We start from the raw sequence: 18,181 nt of genomic DNA, 5'->3' as shown, positions 1-18,181 counted from the left end.
GGAAGAGTTGATCCTGTAGCCATAAGCTGTGTGCTCTCTTGTTCAGTCATGTCTGACTCTTAGGCAAGAATACTGGAGAGGGTTGCCATTTCCTACTCCGGAGGATCTTCCCGACCCAAGGATTGAACCCGTGTCTCTGTGTCTCTGGACTGGCAGGAGGATTCTTTACTACAGCGCCACCAAGGGAGCTCGTAGTCATAAACTGCTGTGCTCAGTTGCTCAGTCGTGTCCGACTCCTTTTGACCCCATGGACTGTAGCCCACCAGGCTCCTCTGTCATGGGGATTCTCCAGGCAAGATTACTGGAGTGGGTTGTCATGCCCTTCTCTAGGGGATCTTCCTGACCCAGGAATTGAACTGGGTTTCCTGCATTGCAGGCAGATTCTTTACCAGCTGAGCTACCAGTCATAAATTAACAAGCTTCAAAAAGGCTGTTTGGAAGGAGTGGTAATATTAATACACATTTGAAAGAAGTCACAATGTTCATCCAGAAACTCATTTTGAATCTATTTTACCATTATCTAGTGGAGAAAAACATGAAGATCTCCTTGTTAATTGAGATTTTTAACTTTCTAAGGAGGGCCCAGAAAGTTAAAAAAATCTCAATTTTAACAGCCTAGGGAGGGCTGCCCCAGGCATCAACCGCCTGCTTGCAGAGAGAGGAAGAGAGGGTGAATGGAAGGTGGTAAAGGGCCAGGCCTGGATGTGGTAGATGTTGATTTTGCCCATGTTCTATTGGCCAGAACTCAATCAGAAGGCTCTGCCTGCATGCATTTGGGGACTGCTGGGCTGTCACTTCGCAGCTGCAATGCCCGCTGTGGAAGGGAAGCAGGACTTTAGTGAATAGCCAGCATTTCTGTCACATAAAAAGAAGGCTGGGGTGGCTCCCAACCCTGCCTGTGTATCAGCATCACGTGTGGAGCTTTAAAAATGCACGTGTCTGGGACCCAGCCCCAGAGATTCTGATTGGGTAGGTCTGCACGGATGCCCAGGAATATCTGTATTTTTAAAGGCACAGATGATGTTGAAGGTCTCTTGTTAACTCTGGAACATATGTGTCTGGCATTGCCTCTCAACAGTTTTTAAAACCATTTCTCCGATTTCTCAATGTGAACAATGCTAATTGGCTTCCATTCTGTATGTGCTGGTAAAGTAGTTTTCACCATAATAAATCCCAAGTAGGACTAAAAGTCGATACTTTTGTACAGGCTTTCAGTAGTAGAGTCTATGTAATGATTAGTAATATATAATGTTGTTAATTTTGCCTCAGTATTTGACACAATGGTGCAAGTATGTATGATTGATGATATATTGATTTCTGAGACGCTCACAGTTCTCAATGCCACAAAATCATTGTTCAGAAAGCTATTCCTTTTTGGAGTGATTTGAAAAACTTCTTTCCCCTCAGTGGTCCCCTTCCGAAATTTCAGAGAGTAGTAGGTGCAAGCATCTGCTGGGGTAGTCTTGTTGCTGCAGATGGAAAATCTAGGATGGAGCAGAGACCAGGCAGAGGTTAGAAGGAACTAGGGGGAGGGAGGAGGGCTGATATGGAAAGGTGAATGTAATCATCATCACTGAAGAAAGCAAGTGGCAGCGTGCTGTAGATAGAATAACCCTCTCTTCCCATCCTCTCTTCCTTGTTTTATTGAAATATAATTGGCATATAACATTATATTAGTTTTAGGTGCACAGCAAAACAATTAAATATTTGTATATGTTGTACGTACGTGTGTGTGCTAAGTCACTTCAGTCGTGTGCAACTCTTTGTGGCCCTGTGGGCTGTAGCCTGCCGGGTTCCTCTGTCCATGGGGTTCTCGACCCAAGGATTGAACCCATGTCTCTTGTGTCTCCTGCACTGGCAGGTGTATTCTTTACCATGGTGCTACCAAGGAAGCTCGTAGTCATAAGCTGCTGTGCTTAGTTGCTCAGCCATGTCCGACTCTTTGCAGCCTCATGGACTGTAGCCCGCCAGGCTTCTCTGTCCATGGGGATTCTCCAGGAAAGAATACTGGAGTGGGCTGCCATGCCCTCCTCCAGGAGACCTTCCCAAGCCAGGAACTGAACCCGGGTCTCCCACACGGCAGGCAGATTCTTTACTGAGTCACCAGGGAACCCATATATTGTATGTGCTACAGGAAATAAGAATAAACACTAGAATTTCACAATTTCCACATTCTAGTGTAACTATTTAAAATATTTACCAGAGAATATTTACTCTATTGAAAATATAACTAAACACTAATGTTATATATTAAAAGACCATCTTCATAGATTAGAATGAATTATTCCTTTCCTATTTTATTTCACTGAATTCTGTGTGTTATGTCCTATTTTATGTCTATATCTATACATTTTATGTTTCTATTTTGTATGTTTATATTTATTTATATTTACACAGGTTCTGTATTTATTAGCTAGTGAGCTCTTGAAGGATAAGACTAGTATAATATTATGTTCCTTGTCATCATTTTTTACAGTACGTTACACAAATAAGCACGCAAATGTTTATTACAATGACTGGAAATCATTCGAGTCATTGAACTTACTCAGTGCCTATTATGTTCTAGAGAGTAAGCGATGAACAATATAAAAATCCCTGTCCTGAGAGCTTACAGTTTAGTGGGAGGAAGACAAACAGTAAACTAATGCATAAAGTATGGAGTTTGTCAGCTGGTGATATGTGCTCTGGGGAAAAAGAAAATAGAGTGGGACAGAGTATTAAAATTTGAGTAAAGAGCCAGAAGTGAGAGGGCAGGCCGCGCATCTACATCTGGGGGTGGAGCGTTGTGTGGGAGGCAGAGCAAGCACCACCCTCTGAGGCTGGCCCCCGGGTGTACGCAGAACAGCAGGAGGCCAGTGGGGTGGACAGAGTGAGCGGGCAAGTGCAGGAAAAGGCCAAGTTGTGGGGCCTTCTAGGCTAGGATAAGAACCTTGAGGCTGCCTCTGAGATAATCAGAAGTCTTCAGATGAAGGGGTCATTTGCTTTCACTGAAGAAGTTCAGTCTGGCTTTCGAGTTTGTATTAAGCTGTTGGAGGACAAGAGTGGAAACAGGGAGCACAGTTAAGAGATGAGAGTAAAAATCCAAATGGCAGATGGAGGTGGCTTGGCCCAGGACCTCAGCTGTGGGATTTAGCAAGCAGGGGTTAAATTCTGGATGTATTTTCACTAAGAGTTATGGGGAATGAGAGGAAGAGAGGCATCAAGGATGGCTCCAAGAGATTTGTAGGAAAGTGGGAGGATGGAATTACTTACGGTAATTGAGGGGAGAAGGCTGAGGGCACGGGTTTGGAAGAGAAACCAGCAGCTCTGTTGTGAACACATTTACTGTGCTAAGATGTACATTAGATATCTAAGTGGAAATGCAAATAGGATGTTAGATACAAACGCGAGTTCAGGAGAGAGATCCAGGTTGGAAGTATAAATGAGGGTGTTTCCAATCTACTGGCAGTATTTGCAACACTGAACTTGACTGAGCTCATAGGTGAGTGTAGACAGAGAACTCCAAGGGACTTCAAAGTTACAGCGTGAGGGAGATGAGGAAATAGAAAAGGCTGGTGCTAGACATTGCAAGAAGAAGGTATTTCAAGGAGAAGGGAATGATCGACCCTGTCACATGCTGCTAGGAGGTCAGGATAAAAGATGAGACTGGCCCTTGGATTTAGCAATTAAAAGTTTAATGGGGACTTGACAAGAGCCTGTGGGGAAGCCAGATTGGAATGGGTTCAGGAGACAGTAGGAGGAGAGGAACTGGAGCCACTGGTAGAGAGGGAAGGAGGAATGGGGAGGTAGCTGAAGGACGAGTGGAATCAAGAGGCTTAAAAGTGTCTTCCCCCCACCCCCACCCCCCGCCGTGAATGGAGAAGTAGCCTGTTTGTGGGTGATGGCTATGATCAAGTACAGGAACAATTAGATGTCTTAGGAGAGGTAAGGGAGGATGGGCATGAGGGGAGAGGGAGGGTTTGGCCGTAGGTAAGAGCTGGGTAACCCTTTCATCTGTGGAGGGCCAGGGACAGGGAAGGCAGAAGAGGAGACTGCAGATGCTGGTAGAGAAGTCATTGTGGGGGAGAAAATTAATTACCTAGCAGGATAATAGGTGAGTTCTTTCCAAAATATGTATTACAACATAGATTTGCAAGATATTAAAAGAAACAATTCATGCTGACATATGGGCTTCTGTGAGTAATACAGTGAGAGCAGTTTTAAAGCTTTCTCTGGAAGCTACTCTGGGAGAAGGCAATGGCACCCCATTTCAGTACTCTTGCCTGGAAAATCCCATGGACAGAGGAGCCTGGTAGGCTGCAGTCCATGGGGTCGCTGCGAGTTGGACACGACTGAGCGGCTTTACTTTCACACTTCACTTTCATGCATTGGAGAAGGAAATGGCAACCCATTCGTGTTCTTGCCTGGAGAATTCCAGGGACGGGGGAGTCTGGTGGGCTGCTGTCTATGGGGTCGCACAGAGTCGGACACGACTGAAGTGACTTAGCAGCAGCAGCAGCGGCAGCAGCTGGAATCTACTCTAGGGGCAGAAGCACCCTCTAGTGGTTCATTTAGACCGTTAATCTTTTTTCTTATTGCTCTAGATAGAAGTAATACAAAATAGCACTATCCACATCTTATTTTTTAAAGAAACAATTACAATCCAGTTTAATTTAGAAGAATGTCATACATTTGAGTTAAATAAACTCAAACCATCTGTAGTCCAAGCTGGAGTTGCTATTAGCATCGCTAAGACTTTCTCCTGTAAATGTATCATTTTCTGCCATACTGCCAATATTTATGTACACTGTGCTTCTTGAACAAATTGTTTTTATTAAACTCAGAGGAAAGATAACTTGTAGGCCATCGCTGATCCAAGGCTGAAAAGTCTTTTCAATCCCACGAAGAGTATAAACTCCTCGTATTTTCCATTCCTTGTTTCACTTGATTTTGTCGCCACTGGGTTTCCTCTGCCTGGGAGTGTCCTCCCACTGTCATCATTTGCTCATGATCTTCCAGACTACCTTCAGTCTCCTCCCCTGCCATGCAGTCTCACCCTATCCTGTGCTTTTTTCTCCCTCATGCCATTTCCCCCAACTGCAATAATAATAGTCAGTTCTGTAAGATTGTTTAATGTCTGTTTCTTCTGGTAAATCTTGAGACCCATAAGGGCTGAGCACGTGTGTGGCTTATTCACCACTGTCTCCTCAGCACTTAGTTCACTGAGCAGCAAGCACATAAAGACCCTGTCCTGCAGGAGGCTCTTGCTTCCTCCCTATTAACTTCTTTCAGATCCCACTGTGGAGGAGACTGCATTCAGAAATAGATTTCTGTTTCTTGAATACAATTTGCAATTGCGTTAGCTGCACTTGCAACAGATTTGTTACATTTGTTACAGAATTGTTCCAGTCACTCTTTCAGTAGCTCAATTTAAATTTTTAGGTAGCAAAACAACTCTTTACAAAGATGATGGAGTTCTCAGATTAGACCCAGACCTTAACAGATCATTTTTTCCAAAATAGAAATAAAAGGCAATAAGATGCCAATACAGAGGGAAGAATAGAGACCATTTCATGTCGTACAGCTACATCCATGACTCTAACCCACACAGACCTACTTATTCCCAGATTTAGAAATATTCTGGCACCTCCAGGACTTCACTCAACAACAGCACTTCTAAAATTGACACGGTGATAGTGTTTACCTACCTTGGGCCTCTGGACCATCCCAGCCTCATCTTTAGACACTGAGAACAGGGGTATGGCTGGTTGTGAAATATCATACCACAGTTTCCTGGGTCCTAGACATGTGACTTGGAATTGAGTGGGAACAGAGTAAAATCCTCTGAGCGGGAAATGCATCTTGTGTCCAAGTTTATCTAGAAAGTCTGTTATCATCTTGTCAAGCCCCCACCTCCACTCTAAATAATTTAACCTCTTGGGATTATAATTTTGGAGTAGTCTTTTTGTTGTGGGTCCCTGAAAGAGGGTCTCTTCTATCGCTTGCCCAAAGGTAGCAGGGTTTTCCTAAAATCACAACTTGAACATTTAATGGAGACGTATATGATAATTAACCCCATTTAAGAGGAATTTTATTTGGAACACCTTCAGATTAAATATCAGATTGAATACAAACACACATGAGCATATTTATTGTATGTTCTCTCAAACTTGCTGTTCCTTTCTCTTGTGAGGTTCTTCTTGATGTTGTTCACGTGGATGGCTCCTTGTCATCCTTCAAGTCTCATTCTCCATGTCACTTACTTGGAGAGGCTTGGCCAGACCAGCCAGTCTAATTAGTCCCCTCCTCCTTTACTTTCACAGATCCTGTTATTTTCCTTCATACAATTTATCACAAGTCTTCATGTATTTATTGTGTTCATTCACTTAATTCTGTCAATTCTACCAGACTGTAGGATTCCCACGGGCAAGGACCTTATTTGTTTTGCTCACTTTTGTATTCCTGGGGCCTAGCACGGGTGCCCTGACATAAGTAGGTACTTCATTTAAAATTTCTAAATGAATGAGATAATATTTCTTGGTTGTTTCACTTATACTTGTTCCTTCTACTGCATTTTAGTTTCTGCTACTGCACTGTAACCCCAATGAGAGAGGAGAAAATTATAGTGCCCCTTCCCTCCATCACTAAGTGAGGAGATGGCGATGCCTTTGTGGAGAAGCTACTTGCTGGCTTCTCCTGGGCGGCTGTCATGTACCCAAAGGTGAACAATAATTCTATTCGTAATAGCATGATTGAGACAGTCAGGAGAGCTGTCAGAAATGCTTTAAGAGTTACACTCATTGGGCTCTTGGGCACCCGCAACTGCAAACTACTGACATAACAATTAAGTGAGAATGAGCAGAATGTTGAAAAGAGGGGAGTGTGTGAAATGAAATTCAGACGTACACATTCTTCCCTGCCGCTAGGAAACTGAGCCTCTTGCAGCAAACCCTCTGTCCAGTTGGGGGCGGCAGCATCCCACTCCCTGAAGATGTGTAGGTGGCAGGAGCAATTCGCGTTCAGAATCTTTTGACTCTACCCGCTCACCGTAGCGCCTTAGCCCGCTCGAGTTTCAATGCGCGTTGTGGTTTGCCGAAGCTGAGCCCTATACACCGCCTGCTGCTTTCCGGATCATGGCTTCTCCGAGTTCCTTCACCTACTGTTGCCCTCCATCTTCCTCCCCTGTCTGGTCAGAGCCGCTGTACAGTCTGAGGCCAGAGCACGCGCGGGAGCGGTTGCAGGACGACTCGGTGGAAACAGTCACGTCCATAGAACAGGTGAGGTGGCTTGACTGGGCGAGGCGCCCGCGCGCGGGCTTCTGGGAGCGGGAGTCCGGTCCTCAGGGCTGCTGGGGCGCGGAACTCACCTGGGAACTACAGCTCCCACCGTGCACCGCGGCGCTTCCCCTTTGGGAAGCTCCGGGCGCCCAGGCTTGGGCTGGGGGAGTGGAGGTTTTTTTGGCCCAGGTTGGGGAGGGGTCGATGTCAAAGCTGGAGCGAGAGAACAGTACCTAAGCCTTGGGGAGCAGAGACGATTTTGTTCCGTACCTGGAGGACTGAAGCAGCCCAAGCGGTTTTACAGCCCACTCCTTTCTGCTTGACATTGGGAGGTTCTCTGATGGAGAGTTCACTTTCTACAGCCTGATTGTAGTTGTGGGACAAAGAAGGGGAAGAGAATTGGCCAGACTGTGGTCATGCCGTTCTGTTGTAGGAAGGGGGAACCTTTGTAGGGCCTGATAGTGGGCTTTTGCTAACACTCGGAAATGAATTGTCTAAGGAGATACGTGTGCTGACAGAGCAAGAGATTTTACTGCGAAAGGGGTGCCTGGGTGGAGAGCAGCAGGGTAAAGGAACCCAGGGGAACTGGTCTGCCACGTGTGGCTCACAGTTTCAGGTTTTATGGTATTGGGATTAGTTTCTAGGTTGTCTCTGGCCAGTCATGTTGCTTGGTTCATAGCCTAACTCAGGGTCCTTTTTTGGCATGCATCTCTCAGCCAAGATGGATTCCAGGGAGAAAGACTCTGGGAGGTTGGTCTTCTCTATCGTTGAAGTGAAGTCGCTCAGTCGTGTCCGACTCTTTGCGACTGGTGGACTTTAGCCCACCAAGCTTCTCTGTCTATGGGATTCTCCAGGCAAGAATACTGGAGTGGGTTGCCATTTCCTTCTCCAAATCGTTGAGCCCCTCCTGAATTCTCCTGGTTAGTTTTTGTCTGAAGCACCACGTTGCTTATGGGGACCTCTTGTTGGCCAAGTTGGGTGATTTTGGTCAACACTTACTTAACTCCCCTGAGACTCTTCATACTCAACATACTTATTGGGAATTGGGGCAGAGGTTTCTTTCTTCTGTAGCTACTTCCTGTTGGGAGTGGGCACCTTCTTTGCTGCCGCTGCTGCTGCTAAGTCGCTTCAGTCGTGTCTGACTCTGTGCGACCCCATAGACAGCAGCCCACCAGGCTCCCCCGTCCCTGGGATTCTCCAGGCAGGAACACTGGAGTGGGTTGCCGTTTCCTTCTAGAGTAGAAATCTCTCTCTACCTGATCTAAATCTAGGCATTCTGTGTCTAAAACTGACTTCTACCGTTATAGTAACAATTTGGCTTGAAACTGTTGGACTCCATAAGAGATAAACTTTGTAAGCAGATGAGACAGACAGGGGGTAAACAGGAGGCCTAACAGGATGTTCATTGAGGGGCTGGGGGGAGAGGGGGGGAAGAAAGGCAACATTTGGGGTGAGGGCTGCAGAGTGTGTGACTTTCTTCTGATTGGTGGGTGGTGAGGTATGGTGCTCCAGGAACCTTGGGCTCAGCCTGAAGTTACCATCCTCCACTTTGGGGGTGTGTGTGTGTATGTGTTGTGAGGGAGGGGGGGCAGTTTGTCATTAGAACTCAAAGATACAGTTATGCATGCTCCTGGAGTAGGAACCAGGACCCTGTCCCAAGGCTGTCCCACCACTTGGCTGTTCCTCCCCTGTTTCTGCATCCTTTCCCTTCCCTGATGAGCTACTGTTTGAATCTGCCCTTTGGAACTCAGTGAAGGTCAAGGAGGCTGAATGAAACCTATAACCTACAAACAGGAAACAGAAAGGATTTGTACTCTGTGGGAGCCCCACAGATTCCTGCTCAGTGTCAGTCCCTTTGATACTTCTCAGTCTTTCAGGGAATGGGACAATAGCAGTGGCAAATTCCTGCTGAAATGGGGCCTAGTCTTGTCTCAATTTAGGGACTAGACACTGAATTGGAAATGTTTCTGAGTTCCGGGTACTGGATCGGAGTCTCTTATTATTAAGATCTCAATCCTTTGTTCCACCATTTTGGTGTAACAGACTTAATTAGAAGTAATTAGAGGAGTGAAACCTGGAATAGGCAAAATAAATCTCATTCCCTGAGGTATTTAGAAGAATAAGCTTGAAACCCTTTCTGAACCTCGCACCTTTGGGAGACTTGAAACCAGTTGTCTAATTGTACCTAAGTAAGTCTTAACTTCTGATGTAGCATTAACGTAACAGGAGCTATTGGCCACTACACATATATTTCTTCTTTTTGTTAATACCTGATCTAAAGCACTTTCATTTTTTAGTTACAAGAGGATACCTTGAAACCATAATGTTGCAGCTACCAGTCACCAGCGGACCTCGTTTTGAGAAATGCTGGTGACATCCCATGTCTGACACAGCTCAGAAAACTCAAGTTCTCAGCAGTACTTGACCTTGTCTGAAATCATGTCCATAATGCCTCCTAATGTTAATAACCTTAAGTGTCTCAACCACAGTGACTCCATTTTGACTTTCAGTTTCATTTTTCTTCTTAATTGGCCAAAGCAGGTGTCTGATAAAAATTTTAGTGTTATCTAGGTATGAGATGATGTAAGAATTTGGGCTCATAAAATCTCTTGAAACTATAACCATCTGAAGGCTTGTTCTGTCAGTTTTTCCAGCGCACAGAGCACCTCATCCTTGATCTCCACACTGAACTCCTTTCGGGGGTGTGTTGAAGGTCATTGTCCACAGTGCCCAGTGATCTCATTGTTGCAGAGGCAGATGGCAAGTGCCAATTTTCAGTTGGCAGGGCCCTTCCGGGTCATAAATTCGACCATAGTTTGGGGGACATTTCATGACCATTTTGTCCCACAGTGCTTGGAATGCTCATTTCCAGGTCTGGTGAAGCTTTCACTGATGGACTAGGCCCTATTAACAGTGGCCAAAAGTCTCTAGACCATCTTAGTGTCTTATGGGCCAGGAAAATGTTCCTTCTTGTTGCTTCTTCCTATATCTAGAGTTATGCTTTTATAATCATTGATCTCACGTGGAACTATGCATCATCATTGTATCAGAGGCTCAGCCACATATTTGGAAATGCAAGAAACAACAGTTTTGTAAAACAGGCAATATAGACAAAAATAGTACAGCTGGCAGAATTAGTAAGGTCACAAATTAAAATTTAGGTCAAGAACTTTTATTAGGTGCAGCCCAGTATATCCCAGGTCATCTGATTTAATCTGCTTTGTATCAGTCTTTATCTTCAAGGGAAATTATATATTGGCATTGTCCACAAAGCACCCAGCCCGATTTCCTAGTATTACTAGTCTGGTTATCCCTAGTGGTTTTGTGGTGTGTTGTGTGCATGCTCAGTCATGTCCACACTTTGCGACCCTATGGACTATAGCCCGCCAGGCTCCTCTGTCCATGGAATTTTCCAAGCAAGAATACTGGAGTGGGTTGCCATTTCCTATTCCAGAGGATCTTCCTGACCCAGGGATCGAATCCACGTCTCCCTTGTTTCCTTCACTGGCAGGCAGATTTTTAATCACTGCACCACCTCGGAAACCTTTAATTGTTACCAAAATAAGGGAGCCTTTACATTTAAATGACCATATGCTAACCTTCTGGTTGCAGATCACCGAACATCTTATCATCATCCAAAGATAGATTACTGAGTTAAGCTTCAGAAACAAAGTGTCTTTTTAATAATTCAATTAAACTTTGTAGCAATGTAACATAACAGCAAGGAATTATCTGATAAGCGAATCTTAGTGAATATAGGCCTCAATAAACAGAATTTAGTATCTATTGGAACATCTTTTTCTCTAAAATCACCCTCATCTTTATCAAATATAGCCAAATCAAAATTAATTTGTCCTCAAATCTGATTCATTGATAAAAGTCCTCCTGAGGCCAGGCAGGCCACACCGAGGGCTTTTGCCACAGATTTTGCCTTGTAGATTTAAGTGAATTCCTCCTTTTTTGAGGTCCACAGAATACCTTGAAATTCCTGCTACTGTTAGGAGGTGGCCTTCCTAATTTATCTGATGAAGTTGCTAGGAACCTAAGAGTTTCCAATCTCCAGAGAGCTCAGAGAGAAAAGAGAAATGTTTTAATTCTGCTTATAAAGGTATAATTTACAAATTTGCTGTAAGTCATAATTATTTTGAAGGGGTTTCTTATTTTTTAATTAATTTCTTTTTGATTGTGGTAGGTCTTATTTGCTGTGGCTTGTGGTACCTAGAGCACAGGCTCGGTAGTTGTGGCACGTGGGCTTTAGTTGCTCCATGGCGTGTAGAATCCTCTCGGACAAGGGACGGAACCTGTATCCCCTGCATTGGCAGGCGGATTCTTATCCACTCTAAGTAAGTGAGTAAGTAAGTAAAGTCACTCAGTCGTGTCCGACTCTTTGTGACCCCGTGGCCTGTAGCCCACCAGGCTCCTCAGTCCATGGGATTCTCCAGGCAAGAATACTGGAGTGGGTTGCCATTTCCTTCTCCAGGGGAATCTTCCCGACCCAGGGATTGAACCTGGGTCTCCTGCATTGGAGGCACACGCTTTAACCTCTGAGCCACCAGGGAAGCCCCCTTATCCACTGTACCATCAGAGAAGTCTGAGAGTGTTTCTTCATATCTGGATAACACAGATTAAAAACTATAATGTTTCAGACAAAAACCATAAAAATTATAACCACGTTAATTAGTTTACTCAAACCTATGTAACTAATCCTTTTTGTTAACTTTTTATGAAGCCATCAGATTTTTTTATTAGGATTTTTTTCTCTTACCCAGTTCCCCTGTATAATCTGAGATTTATCAGAGTACAATAACTGTCTATAAATGAGAGAAAGACTTAAAAAGTCATGGTTAAACATTTGATCACAATGTAACTGAGAGAAACTTAGTTACTGCTGTGATACACATTTTAAAATAACAGCTTAAATTATAACATGATATCAGGACATTGTGCTAAGTCACTTCAGTCATGTTTGACTCTTTTTGACCACATGGACTATAGCCCGCCAGACTCTTCTGCCCATGGGGTTTTCCAGGCAAGAATGCTGGAGTAGTTTGCCATGCCCTCTTCCAGGGGATCTTCCATACCCAGGGATTGAACGCATATCTCTTACGTTGGCAGGCGGGTTTTTTACCACTAGCACCACCTGGGAAGCCCGGTATCAGGACATACCCAAATTTAAAAAAATTATACAATTTTTAGAATGTGTATATTAATAATATTTATACATACAGATATTCTAAGTAGGTTTATCACTAATGTGATAATGCTGTCTGTGTAATCTATCAAATACTACTAGTTACATATTTCTCTCCAAAATGCCTCAGAGACCCTCTAAAATGTCCCAAAGTTAACTGGAGGTCAAAAGAACTTTAATCAAAATTTGGTATGTGAGAAGTTTGTCAAAAATTTCAAAACACTTGGTCAAGTAAGAGCATAGGTCACTGGGAGATAATACTTATTCCCTAACCAAAGTTTCAAGAAATCAGCAGCAAATGCAGGCTGCTTAAAGGCACAGAAACTCACACAACCTGTTATCGAAACAGCATTCAAAGGAAACTTTGTTTTCTTAATAGAGAGTAAAAAGCAAATCTAGTCTTGCACCAGCTTGCCTTTAACAACAAAATTCAATTAACTTCAGTCTAAACATAGCCAATCCTGACCATCCTCAGGATGGTCTCTATCTCCCATGTTAGTCTGTTCCCCATGGTCTTCTCCGTACAGAAACAACCAGCTCTAAGACAGACTCACTCTCTTTTCTTGCTGCTGGTGCTGCTAAGTCGCTTCAGTCATGTCCGACTCTGTGCGACCCCGTAGACAGCAGCCCACCAGGCTCCCCTGTCCCTGGGATTCTCCAGGAAAGAACACTGGAGTGGGTTGCCATTTCCTTCTCCAATGCATGAAAGTGAAAAGTGAAAGTGAAGTTGCTCAGTCATGTCTGACCTTTGGTGACCCCATGGGCTACAGCCCACGAGGCTCCTCTGTCCATAGGATTTTCCAGGCAAGAGTACTAGGGTGGGGTGCCATTGCCTTCTTCGTCTTTTCCCCTAATAAAATGCAATTCCATTCCTCATACCTTGTTCATTGAAAACACACATCCTATTTTCCTACTATATGCTGAAATTCTTCCCTAATTACATATTTAAATTATAGAGTCCTCAACTCTTAAAAACCTTACTTTCTAGTGAAAACTGAGAAAGTAACCAATTATGATGTCTTCTAAATTAATATTCTGTAGATTGGTGAACATAAATGCTTGTGATAGTTTCTAAAAACATTTGCTTTTTAAAAGTATCTATTTAAAAAAATTTATGTATTATTTACTTGATTTCTATCAAACCTAGGTACAATAAGGGCATTATACTTTAATAACTCTAAAGACTTGTCTGTGTTAATTAAATCAACAAACAAGATTTAATACCAGATCCTAATTTAATACTGAATATTTCCCAGTTCTTATAAACCTGAAATTAATTCTAGCCAGTAATTTTCTGTACTTTTGAGAACTTACATAAGCACTTAATTTTGTTTAAGCCAATTAAGTAGAGCTCATTGACAAATTAATTTGGATAATACCATTTGGTAATTTGGATGGTATTTGATAATACCATCCAAAGGTAAGGACATATATATAATGTACACTGACATTTAGACAGATACAACCAGAGAACTCATAGATTCATTTTATTTTATTTATTTTTTTAATTTTTATTTTTACTTTATTTTGCTTTACAATACTGTACTGGTTTTGCCATATATTGACATGAATCAGCCACAGGTGTACATGAGTTCCCAATCCTGAACCCCCCTCCCACCTCCCACCCCATATCATCTCTCTGGATCATCCCCGTGCACCAGCCCCAAGCATAGATTCATTTTTTAAACTTAATCATGAATCAGGTATTACAACATAAAATTCAGTAGCTTCTTTCCTCTTTTTTTTTCCCCCTAAGTCTCAAGCATTAGTGATCATCTAGATAAGATAAATAATCCTGAGAGCCATGGTCTCAAGGTACAGGGTGAGAAGAGCAAGTTCTCCTAGAAGAATTTGTTCCCACAAAGTCAGAATTCTGAAAAGATGTTTCATCAAGCTTTCTTTTTCTAACCATATATACAAAAATAACAAGTTCTGAAATTTTTTAAGAGTTTCACCTAAACCAGTTTCTCTGGAGCCTGAAGAATATTGTGGCTACACAGGACTATAATAAAGTATCATCTTAATCTCTTAATAAAATATCATCTTCTTCGTAGGCTCATAGGTAAAATCCTTCTAGTCAGACAGCATTCATCTAAGAGGGCTCTGCAGTGGACAGAACCAGACTTTCCCATGTCACAAAACAGAATGGCCATCATAAATCACAACCCAGGACACAGAGTAGAACACACACATAGGCCCAGTTTTGTAATCAGACACCTCCTTCATCACAAGATTGCGATCGCTCAGAAAACCTCCTACAGAGACACAAAACTTCAGATCTCAGAAAACCTCCTACAGAGACACAGAACCTCAGTACTGACAAACAGTAAATAGAAATATCTCAGGTTGCCAGAGATTTCAAAGGGAGGAAAGGAGGACAGATTGAAAGAAGAGGGGAAGAAGGCGGCACAAAAAGGGGTGGTCTTATGGACGTCTCCTGACACCTACAGATGCCCAGGCATTATAGGAATTTTTCCTGGGCTTATAGGAAGGAAGGATGGGAACTTGGCCCTACCAGAGACCAGATAAGATCATTGGCGTTCTTTGCCCACCAGAGGTGATCAGCCTCCGTCCCTCAGCTCAGGTGGAGGCTCTTCAATCAGACTTCTGTGTCTAGTACCAGGACAGAAGAAAGGAGGGTAGAATAGGAGGGATTGAAAAGAGAAAAGAGAAAGGGAAGGGAAAAAAGGTCAACAAAGTCTCTTGTTTGTTACCTGGTCAGGGCGCTCTGGCCAGTCATCTGCATCAGGGGCAGTCCGGGGACAAAAGGGCTCTGGTAGCACCTGCTGGGTCTGGTTTGTGGGTGAGTGAGCTGGTCCCTGAGTTCCCCAAGTGGTCAGGCTGTCAGTCATAGCAGTGGGGTCCCACCAGAGTTGCCTGTTGTTACAGGAAGGGGGACCCCTTCCAGGGTCTGAGAGTGGACTCTTGTCTAATACTAAGAAATGAATTTGAGGAGGCACATCTGCTAACAAAGCAAGAAACTTTATTGGGAGGAGGCATCTGGGTAGAGAGTAGCAGGGTCAGGGAACCTAGAAGAACTTCTCTGCCACGTGGCTCGCAGTCTCAGGTTTTATGGTCATGGGATTAGTTTCCAGGTTGTCTGGCTAATTATCTTGCTTGCCCCGTAGTCTGATTCAGGGTCCTTCCTGGTGGCACATGCATCTCTCAGCCAAGATGGATTCCAGGGAGAAGGACTCTGGGAGATTGGTCATCTCCTTCCTCTTTTGGCCCCTCCTGAATTCTCCCAGTTAGTTTTTAGTCGAAGCACCATGGGACCTCCTTTTGTGAGACAGCTTGGGCAAGTGGGCTTGGCCACGGCGGGTGGTTTTGGTCAACAGTTCCAGGTTCTGTTTAATTTCTGAGCTGCAGTGCCAGATTTGAGGCCTGCCTCATGGGTGGGCATTTTAGTAGTTTTTCTATCATTTGAGCACCAGCAATGTGTTGGACAAAATGTTGAATGCTGGAAATACAAAGAAATAAAATAGTCACTGATCTTGAGCACTGCAGAACCCGGCTAGGGTAGACAGACTGGAAAATAATACAGTTTGGGAAGTAAGACTGTAATAAGACTATGAATTTGGGACTTCTTGCCATTCACTGAAGCCTCAAAGTGATGGAAGCTGTCACTTTGAAATGTATTTGGGGAATGAGTAGTGAACTATGGTTTTGTTTTTCTTCTCATCCTCCAATTGGAATTGTTCCCAAGTTAGTTATTGTGGAAATGCTTACCCATCTGTCACTAGAAATGATCAGAACGATTCTTTTTAGCACCAACAAATAAGCATCAGGCTGCTTACTAAAAATAAGATCTCTTAGTAACATTAGTCTCCAGGCTTAACCTTTGATTTTCATACCTGAGGTTGGAAGCCTCAATTTTGGTAAAATTAGTAATGATAAGTATTATATTGTATTGACTATAAGTATTGACTATAATAACAAAACAAGGGTTTGAATACATACTTACACATTCAGTAGGAGAGGGAATATTTTAACTGGAGATCTAAGCTTGGTAGGTTTTAGAGTAGAAAGGGAACTTACCTTTTGAATCTAGTGTCCCAGGTTAGTTAGCCTACCAGTGTGTCCTTCTACAGAATTGTTTTGCAAAAGATTGCAGAGAAATCTCCCATCAACAAAAAAGCTCCAGGATCTTGGCAGTATTCCTAAGTAATGGATTGTTGAATTGATCCAGGTCAAGCCTTTTTCTTTTTTTCTGACCTAAGACTATAGGGTCACCTTTTGTGCAGTTAATTGAATTGACCCAGCAGATAAGGCTACGGATAGATAAGATGTTAGTGGAAAAAAGGGAATCAGAATTTGGTCTAATTTACAGAGGAGAACAGAGACGTCCAGGGTTAGAGGGGTAAGTCAAAAAAAGAAACCTTATCAGGAACTTTACTGATCTGTTCTTTCCCTTTTGCCTGCACTATTTTTTTTCAGTTGAGGCCCTGCTTAGTTTCTATCAGGGAAAATCTAGCACTTACATTCTAAGTGCTTAGGTATAATGAGTGATGCAGAAATGGATGCAACAAAGGTCTACAAAAGTGTTGGCCAGTGTCTGGACCAGGTGTGGAAGCTAGGTTCTGATATGGAACATTGGTGCTATTAGGATGTCTTTCAAGTCTAGGCCCAACTGTGTGGTAGAGAGTAAAGCATCGTACATTTTTTTTCCGTGTTGTTATTCCAGCTCACATTTTAAGTCTAGGATAAACAGTTCCAGATCATGGGAAGATAACATAGTATCTCATTCTCATAGCTGCCTCAGTAGTTTTAATAATCATTATAGTATCCATTTATTGGGCATATATTTTCCCTACCCAATATATCATTCAATTCTTATGCATTTTGTAGATGAGAAGACTGAGTCTTAGAGAAGGACCAGATTGGTTGGTTAATGATTATATAGTCATAGAAAAAACAACCTCGCTAGGAGTTGTTTACAGAAGATACTATTGTTATTCCTTTGGTTCTGCCTGAAGATTCCATTTATACTTAGGGATTTACTGACAGAGCTCAATTTTGTGCCATTGCCCATAAGAACAAATCCTTGTCACCTGCTTCCCATCTGATTATCAGCAGACTATTTGCTTAACAATAATTTGAAAACAGAAGTTAAACTTCTAAACAGTGGAAAGAGTCCTTAGCTCTGGGTTTTTCATTGCATTCATTCATTTGTTTATTCACCCAACAAATACTTGAGTGCCTTCTTTGTGCCAGGCACTATTCTAGATGCTGGACATAAGGGAGTGAACAAAAGAATCTGAGTTGATGCCTTTATGAAACATTTGTTCTAGGCTGGGAAGGCAGTAAATTAAAAAGGAGAGAAAAAAAAAAAAGTGCCCGTCCATCCATCTCTATCTAATGTTAGAGAGAAGTGCTGTGGAGAAAAATAAAGCACTATAAGGGAGATAGAATGTGTCAGGGTTAGATAGGGTAGGAGCAGGGGAGGTTTTTATATACACTGGTAATAAAGGAAGCTGCTGCTGATGTGATGTTTTGGCTGAGACCTGAAGTAGGTGAGGAGACAAGTGATGCCTGTATTTGGGGGAAAAGCATTCTGGGCAGAAAAGGCAGCAAGTACAGGGTACCTGAGGCAGGGGTGTGCCTGGTGAGTGGAGAGCCACTGAGCAGAGACGTTAGCAAATGGAATAGGAGCTGAGGTTGGATCTTGTCTTTCAGATATTCTGGTTGAGATGGGAAGCCATTTGGCTGAATAGCTTCCATTTACCTCCCCAGA

At 43.1% G+C, this 18,181-nt stretch overlaps 1 protein-coding gene across 1 annotated transcript in view; it reads left to right on the top strand.

Moving 5' to 3' along the window:
- The first annotated feature begins 6,959 nt into the window (after positions 1–6,959).
- The window catches only part of LOC120852822 (protein farnesyltransferase subunit beta), an 81,638-nt gene continuing 70,416 nt past the window's right edge, over positions 6,960–18,181 (top strand). The window contains exon 1 of the mRNA XM_040226282.1: positions 6,960–7,256. Coding sequence (XP_040082216.1) covers positions 7,113–7,256 — 144 coding nt within the window. The 5' untranslated portion in view covers positions 6,960–7,112. The remainder of the gene's footprint in view (positions 7,257–18,181) is intronic.

Source organism: Oryx dammah, unplaced genomic scaffold (genome assembly GCF_014754425.2).
Source record: "Oryx dammah isolate SB20612 unplaced genomic scaffold, SCBI_Odam_1.1 HiC_scaffold_26, whole genome shotgun sequence".
NCBI lineage: Eukaryota > Metazoa > Chordata > Mammalia > Artiodactyla > Bovidae > Oryx > Oryx dammah.
The sequence above is the reverse complement of the archived record's forward strand: the minus strand, read 5'-3'. Positions and strand labels throughout refer to the sequence as shown.